An 8,595-nucleotide genomic window follows, 5' to 3' on the forward strand; every position below is an offset into this window, starting at 1 on the left:
AAAACTAGTGTCATGAGCTATTAAATTACATCGTTTTACTTCTAGAGGGACACGAGGAGTGGGCTATTTTCCAAAGTCATCCTAGTTACCACAATTAATTTTTTAATTTATTTTTTTCTTACTGCAGAGTGTATGGAAACTTTTACCCGTTGAGGGGGAACGAGTATCTGCTGTTAAGACTACACGGGAAGTTTTTCCAGGGGACATCTTCGCGGGTCCGCCCTTTCTACAGACAGCGATAGTAGCTGCCAGCCGGTTTGGTAAGTTTACTATAAAGTGAACTGCAGCAAGGCGCCCGCAGTCTTTTGCCAGCACAGGTAGGTTCTTCACATTGTTTATAGCATTAAGTCTTCTTTCTTTTATCATTATAAAGCTCTCAGTTAGCTATTCAGTAAACGTTTTATAAAGTGAGTCACACAGTTAACCTTAGCTACCTGTTAGCTGTCAGTCAGTGTAGTTTTGTTACTACAGCTACCCAGCAATTTTCGTTAGCCGTGACTTATTATTGTAAAGGTGACTTTGACGATTTGTAGAAGCCACACGACTCGTTAAAACTTAAAGCTATCGAACCACCTTCGAGTGAAAAATTATCACAGCACTTCTGAGTTGTAGCTGAAGTTCCCTGTGTAGTTTTATGTGCAACAGAGGTGTTCCAGATTAACTGAATATTTTCATGCCCAACACATTAGACACCGCCTCTGCAGCTCCTTAAAATAAACTACGTATTAAATAAGATGTATCTGTTGTCGGTTTACTGTATTTAGTACGATTTTCGTAATTTTATTAATTTTGAAAATATATTAGTTTCCGCAACCTAACAGGAAAGTTTCTAAAATCGTTTATTGCATGTATTGTTATTTGGAAAGATCGATAAGCTTTGTTTGTAAAGCTGTGTCAAAAGTTTATTGCTACTGTGGAAGATTTGCCACAGTAGCAAATAATTTGCTGATAATTCGGCATTTAAAGCCAACATTTGTAGCTAATGGCACTTTGATTTTGCATGTTTGCAGCTGAGTACTCCTGCTAGTCCTCCATTCAGGGGGGAAAAAGAGGAAAACCCCAGGTGGTGGGAGAAAAAGCATTACCTGTTTTGCACACTTGATCCTAGAGGAGAGGGAGGCCGTGGAGAAAGCATGCCCACTGACCAAGAGCCCACCTTCACTGTGAAGCTACTGCAGCTGATTCTGATCTCCACTTATTGGGGGATGCAGATTTGGGTCACGTTCGTTTCAGGTGGGTATAAACATGCACACAAATACAGGATAAGAGAATGATAGGAAGTACAAGTGGTCAATAAAGAGATACCTGTTTAGTTTATAATCATTACTGAAGCACAGTTTTTTTTCTAGTGAAAACTGGAGAAAAAACCCTGGTATCAGTGTAGTCTCAGCCATCCTGAATGTGACACAATTGGATCAGAGTGTGTGTTCAGTATGTCCGGGGGCAGGGGGGGTTGTAACAGTTCTGCAAAACCCCAATTTATGTCATACTTCGGTTTTTAGGTTTTGGTTCTTACAGGCCCATCACTTGGCCATGACTAAAAGAAATTAGTGCCACTATTCTGACATATTTGAATTTCACTTGGTAACTTTACAGTCTCTAAACATGATTGCTTTCACCAGATTACTCATTAACACCACCACATGCATATCATGGGACAGAAAGATGAGGACAAAACGATACCGTGGATGTTTGTGACACACTTTTAGTTTCAGAATCATCAAGCATACAATGCTTTTAAAGTGCAATACATTGGTTGCACCTGGCTTTTTGTAGCTTGCAAAGTTTACACATATTGAATTTGTTATTATAAGGTGTGTACATTCCTTGCTTATGGAGGAATGCCCTTCACAAACTTGTGACCTGACCTTCCTGTTAGCTTTAACGCTGCAGTATGTTTCTTTTCTTTAGTATAACTGTGGTCATATTATGTCAGTGCCACTAAAAACTCTTCATGTAAATGTATTCCTGTATCTATATTATATAATTATAATTTTGAGATGAAACTTGATTTCAGACTTTGTTGTTACTGCTGTGAGATAATAAAAAAAAAATTTTTTTTCTTTAAATAAAATAGTATTGATTTTGCCTGTGGAGTTAATGTCCTCGATTCTGCTCAGGTTTTGTGATGAACAACCACCTGAACAGACACACGTACGGCTTTATTCAGAGTCGTCTGGTCCCGTTCTATCTCCACCTCGGTTCAGCCTGTGCTTTCTTTAACCTCACTATCTATGCTGTGTATCACCCAAGTGACATGTTGGATGACAAAGAAGCCTTTCAGGTATGTTTTGTTTTATCATATCATTACATTGCATGACACTCATTTTGAAACATTTCCTAAATCTTTTTCTCTGCTTTTGCCACCAGATCTTCATCTTCTTTGTGTCCGTGACGGTTTCGGCCGTCAATGCTCAGTGGTTTGGCCAAATGACATCAGAGATTATGGCTGACATGCATCTTATTGAGCAGGCATGCGGACTGGGTCAGGATATCGGGCTGTCATCCAACCGTGAAGCTTACGCTAAACTATGTGAGACGGATGTCAAATACAGACACCTCAGCAGCCGCCTTTGGCTCTACAGACTGCTGTCCTCTCTGTGCAACCTCTGCTGCATTGGCTGTAACTTCTACAGCCTATGTTACATGGCCGAGAACCTTGTTGCACTATAAAGCTGACACATCAGGACTGTTGGAACCTTTAAATCAGTCCCTTACAAATCGACAAACACTTCATTTTTTAATTGAACCTATAACTTATATATTTAATTCATATTGTCTTCCTCTGTAAAGTGTGCAATGAAATGTCAGGTAAGCCTAGTTGCCCCTCCTAGCGCCAGAGGTGTGGACTCGAGTCACATGACTTGGACTCGAGTCAGACTCGAGTCATTAATTTTATGACTTTAGACTTGACTTGAAAAAATGTTCTAAGACTTGTGACTTGACTTGGACTTTTACACCAATGACTTGGGACTTGAATTGGACTTGAACCGGTTTACTTGAAAAGACTTGATATTTTACCCCAAATATAAAATTTAACATGCATATTATATAGAGATTGAAAATGTGACGTCATTCACGGGTAGAACCGCAAAGGATTCTGGGAACTCGTGGCAAGCGGTACTAGCGCACGCAGGCTTTCAATTGAAATCAGTTATACAGCGATAAAAAGAAACACAAAAATGTCAAGAAGCCGTTGTATTATTAACTGCAATAGCCGGTCGCATGACAGCCACGGGAAGCCGACGGGTAAAGAGATCGGTTGTTATCGGATTACGTCGTTGAAGAGAAATTGTTCGAGCCGTGTTTCCGAAGTAACAAAGACGCGACGGATGGCCTGGATTGCAGCCATTCAAAGATCAAATATAACGTCCCAGAACCCTCCAGCTCATAGGTTAGTCTGCTCCAAGCATTTACACAAAGGTCAGTCTGCTGTTGTAGTTAATACGTCATTTTCATAACATAATTAGTGATATAGGTTACAAGCAAGTCTGGCACTGAACAGAAATTGTCGCGCTATGCTCCTTTGTTTATTGTGCATAAATAGTGAATTGTCCTGACACAATATTGCGTTTTGCTTCTGTTATTATGGTACACTGACAAAAACACATACTTTTATTCACAGGATAAAACAGGTTTTTTGTATCACTAATTGCCCAGTACGATTACAGCATACAATATTGTTGTCACTGCTACATTTCTGTGATGCTACCAGAAATTATTTCCACTACTAATTAATTACCGTTGAGCTCAAAGGTCCTATTAATAAACGGTTAAGGAATGTGTATTTATGACGATTTGTGAGACTGGTAAACTTATGATACGTACGATGGTCTTTCGTTCTACACCAGGGGTGTCAAACTCAAATACACAGTGGGCCAAATTTCAAAACTGGAACAAAGTCGCGGGCTAACGTTAATATTTATTGAATGAATCTTTTCTTATGGACTCAAACACGTTTTGCTGAAAAACTGAATATGGAACAAGCAAAGCTTAATACTAAACAATATATATATTAGCTGTATAATACCAGTAGGCCAGCTCTGATAGTAATTTGGTATGGCTTCGCGGGCCAAATGTAATTAGGCTGCGGGCCAAATTTGGCCCGCGGGCCAGAGTTTGACACCTATGTTCTACACGGTGCGTTTCAAGGTCCTGCACCCATCCGTCGGTAAACTGTACCTGGGCTTGTTGCAGTGACCTGAAGTTACTAAACTTCATGAGTGTATGCACTCACTCCAAGAACCGTATGATTATAAATATGCATATAAATATGCTACGATGAGATAGCTGACTTCATCTAACTAGCAAATGTTGTCCAGGCTACGTTGGTGATACAGTTTTTTTTAATGTGTATGATATTTTTGTCATGCGATTTTAAAGCCGGTCCTACAACCGCATCCAAGAATAACATGCAGCTTATCTCAGAACTGTCGGTGAAAATTATTCTTGGAGCTAGGTTTAATTGAGCTGCATTTTAAAGAGGTGCAATTTCACAATTTGTGTATATTTTCTAAGTTCACTATTTTGTCATGTGTTGAGAAAAACACAGATTTTAAAATTACATGGTCTAATATTTACATTTAGCATATAACTGCAACATTATTTTTTCGTTTTGTTTTTTTTAAAGACTCGAAAGGACTTGAAATTCAAAGTTTCAGACTTGTGACTTGACTCGGACTTTTACACCAGTGACTTGAGACTCGACTCTGACTTGCCTGACATTACTTGAGACTTGACTTGAGGATAAAGACTTGAGACTTACAAAACAATGACTTGGTCCCACCTCTGCCTAGCGCCTTTGGGAGTAATGAAAGGACACTGCCTTGTTTCTCTCATAAGGCTTGTGGAGAGGTGAGTCCGTGAGTGCAGTGTGGAATGCCTCAACTTTCACCTAGTTTGCGTTCACGGTGTCGGCAGCCTGTAGATTTCCTTTCACTACAACAGTTGCCTTAATAGTAACATCGAGCCAGTGGATTTTTTTTAAGCTTTGTTGTAGCAATACAGAAGAGGCCACATCAGAAAACAACCCAATCCACTTGATATTTTTATAAGTATGCAACAAAAGGGCCCCTTTAGTTAGGGAAACTGCTCCAATTCTGCTCACTCCCACTCTTTCTGGTTGGGTGGAGTTTTTATCCCATATTTAGGGTAGTGTCACAGGTTTGTTTAGCTTCCCTTTAAATTGCTTTAAGATTGTGTGGGTGTGCGTGTGTGCTTCATGCTTCAGAGTGCAAGGTTGTACTATCTTTAGTTCTCCTAGCTCCTGTTGAGATGAAAAAACACTTTTACTGTGGTATGCATTCGGCGCTGCTTTTAGCTGTGCTGTGCATTAGTTAAACTGTAAACAGCTCGTTTGTATTTATTGAGGCGAGGGAGGAAGACTATTCTGCCGTACAGCAGGTCAGTCTAGTTGTGAGAGTCGTCTAACAGGTAGACCCTTGATCTCCTGCTGAGATAATTGTTCTGTTGATCAGTGTAAATCAGTGGTGACAAATGGCATTAAATAACTATTTTTGTTTAACAGCTTTGATGGTTGTAGTGATCTGCTGTCTAGTGATGCATTGATCCAGAAAATAGTGTGGGGACATGTTTTTTGATGTGGTTGAAAGTATTGGAATTTGCTGAGTTGATGTGGGTCTACTTAGGCTAAATGTCTGTAATAGTAATAATAATAGTGCCCCCAGAATGTCACAATGAAACTGAAAGACGTACATTAATACATGTGCAGTAACGTTTCCATTACCCCTTGAATTTCCCTTGGCCGATAAACATCCTACAAGGTGTTGCATCCTACATTACTTGATATCATGTGTTCAGTGTGAAAGGCACTTGTACTGGCACTTACCAGAGGTGATGCTGGTTGAGCAGACACTCATTTGACCCCTTTTCTTCTATCCGATATGGCAGGAGACTTGCTAGTACACACGGCACACACTACTATGGTTCTAGTACATCTAGACTTGTAGCTCAGGCAGGTCTGTATTAATTTGCCAGCAAGGGTTCTGCCTACTTGTGGTTATAATCAGCAGCTCTAACACTTTACATAATTATTACATCATAATACATTCAGACTTTCTCTTTGGATCAAATGGGGAAGTGATGCATAGCATCGAGCATAAGAACACCCATTGTGACCTTCCGGGAGCCCCGTAAGCAAATGTCTGAAGACCTGAATGAATCTCTGCATTTGATGTTTTCACTTAATATCCAAGCATGGCCTCTGTAAAAATTTGAACCTTGCATTTTGTCTAAAAGGAGAATATTATTTTGTATATAATGGTGAAGATTTAAAGTATTGTTTGGTCTGTATCTTGAATTCCTTGTGCTTTATTTTATAAAACCTCAGTTTGTTGTACATTAGGGTGTTTATGCACTCTCTTTATGGGGAAAATTATGTAGGCTTGAAGTGAAATCAATTTATATTTAAGTTGTGTTTTTCCACTACAGTTTTATCAGGCTGTTTTAGTCATAGTTTGAATATCTCTGAAGTCTTTGTTTCACACTCTGAACACTGAGGATCTGTGCTCATTTCTTTTAAGCTGTGTCTTTGCACATTGAAATGTTAAATCCCTTCCTGCCAGTGACGGTCGCTCCTTTTTGTACCTGCCTGGTTGAAATGCATCAATGTGTTTCATCTTTCTTCTGTTTGTAGCACATGTCTATGTAAAACTGCCGTTAACACCAGCACTTCCATAATTGAGAATTTACAGCATAGTGTGGATGTTAAAACTGCTGTTTTGTTCAGACTGGACTGACGAAGGTGCCTTTTTATGTGCCCATTTGTGGGACTTTAAAAAAAAACAAAAAAAAAAACAAAGCAATGCAACATTTGATAGCTGCACATGTAAGACAGGACACTGCTGTCTGTAAGTTCAGCCGATTTTTAATGTGTATATTGTATATCAATTTAAATGTGGTATGAGTATTTAGTTTAGGTTACCTTTTACATTAATTTGTGGATATTTATGACAGTTTAAGTTTGAGGTAATGGGTTTAGTTGTACTCATTTAAGTTATGACCTGCAAGGTCAGAGAAGGTCATGAGTTGTTAATGGTAGTGGGTTTGTATCCATGATGTTTCAGCATGTGACTTTTTGTATTCAAATTATTTTCTATAAATTTCATGCCTCAACCAAAGCTTGCTGGTTTTTTCTTTTATCTATCTTTTATCCCTCCAAAGTTGTACACTAATATGTTGCACACAATGTAAGATGTTTTCCATTCAACTCACTTTTATTTTATTTATATAGGAGTAGCTTCAAGAGGGGAAAAAAAAAAAACCTCTTAACAGGAAGAAACCTCAGACAGAACCAGACTCAGGTAGTTGCAACCAACTGGTGCAACTGGCTGGGGGGAGGCTAAAAACACACTGGAGAGAGCAGAGCCTCAGCCTATGACTGAGGGAGGTTTCAGTGTCACCTGATCCAGCCTCAACTATGAATTGAATATTGGAGAAATATGCTCTCTTCTAGGCTCTTTGGGTTGATTAAGATGTTCTTTGTGCTGGAAATACATTTGATTTTAGGTAAGGGAGGTCCTTTGGCAGATTCCACATTCAGCAGCACACAAGGCCCTCTTCTTAGCTGTGGTGATCTTGTGTGGTACTGCCCATCAGACTTCTTGTAGTTTGCCAATGTAACAGTGAATATACTTATTAAAAAGTAATTCATAACAGCTCAGCTGCTGTGTTAGATCGTTTTTCTCCTCTTGGCCTTTTATATCCGTGAGAGAATATATCCTTAATGCCTGCTTCTGTGCTTCATGCACTAGATTGAAGTATGACTGAAACGACTTTGAAATTACTGACTCTGGGAGTCTTTGCATATTTGGATTGAGCAGCACTGGTTTACAGACTTGTACCAACCACATGCTTCCATAGAGTGCCAACTCATACTTCTGTACTGTCTGGTCATTAAGAGGAGTTAATAGTGGGATTTGTGAGGGCTTTGATGGTAACTGAAAAACAAAATCTTGCTTTCTACAGCATTTGCTGCCTCCTAGTGGTGGCAAATTAGAAAATAATTAAGGTAGAAGCCCTTTTGTTAAGCTTAGTGCGTACTAAACTCTACATTTATGCCTTTAAAATGCTAAATCGTTCCTGAGGAAAACAGTGTTTTAGAGTAGATCTCAGTGCACATTATCTAGTATAAAACTTTAAAAGTGAGCCAACAGCATTTTATTAAAGGTGTTGCAGAAGGGGGCGCCATCATGCTACTGTAGTTTGTGAAGAGCTGGAAACGTAATATTTAAACAGTCAGTTATAGAGCCGCGCTGAATTTACTTGGAGTGAGCATCAACATTTTTAAACTTGTTTTTGATAGTTTCTGTGAAACTAGAAAATGTTTTTACTTTAGAAACACAAAATCTGGCTAAACAGGGAATGCTAATGATGCAGATGTTAAAAAACATCAGTTTGGCTAACATTTTTATGGTGTGTCATAAAAAGGCACACAGCTAAGAGTCTCTGGTTGGAGCTGAACTAGAGAAGCTGGACTTAGCCTTGGAGGATAACTTATCAACCTGTGAGGTAAACTGGCAGATATTTAGTCTTTTCATCCTGCATTGCTGTAATCAATGTGGCACTTTCCCCACC

At 39.1% G+C, this 8,595-nt stretch overlaps 1 protein-coding gene across 1 annotated transcript; it reads left to right on the plus strand.

Annotated features, from left to right (window-relative positions):
• Nucleotides 1-213: 213 nt before the first annotated feature.
• LOC146680206 (transmembrane protein 205) lies at nucleotides 214-7,123 on the plus strand. The gene is made up of 4 exons (XM_085448884.1): nucleotides 214-317; nucleotides 1,011-1,233; nucleotides 2,121-2,284; nucleotides 2,371-7,123. The coding sequence occupies exons 2-4, from the start codon at nucleotides 1,134-1,136 to the stop codon at nucleotides 2,671-2,673; spliced, it is 567 nt and encodes a 188-aa protein (XP_085305010.1). The 5' UTR covers nucleotides 214-317; nucleotides 1,011-1,133; the 3' UTR covers nucleotides 2,674-7,123.
• Nucleotides 7,124-8,595: the final 1,472 nt, after the last annotated feature.

The sequence above is a fragment of the Copadichromis virginalis genome, linkage group LG23 (genome assembly GCF_057382275.1).
Source record: "Copadichromis virginalis isolate Kocher_CV1m ecotype Utaka linkage group LG23, C_Virginalis_male_GT1.1, whole genome shotgun sequence".
In the NCBI taxonomy this organism is placed as follows: Eukaryota; Metazoa; Chordata; class Actinopteri; order Cichliformes; family Cichlidae; genus Copadichromis; species Copadichromis virginalis.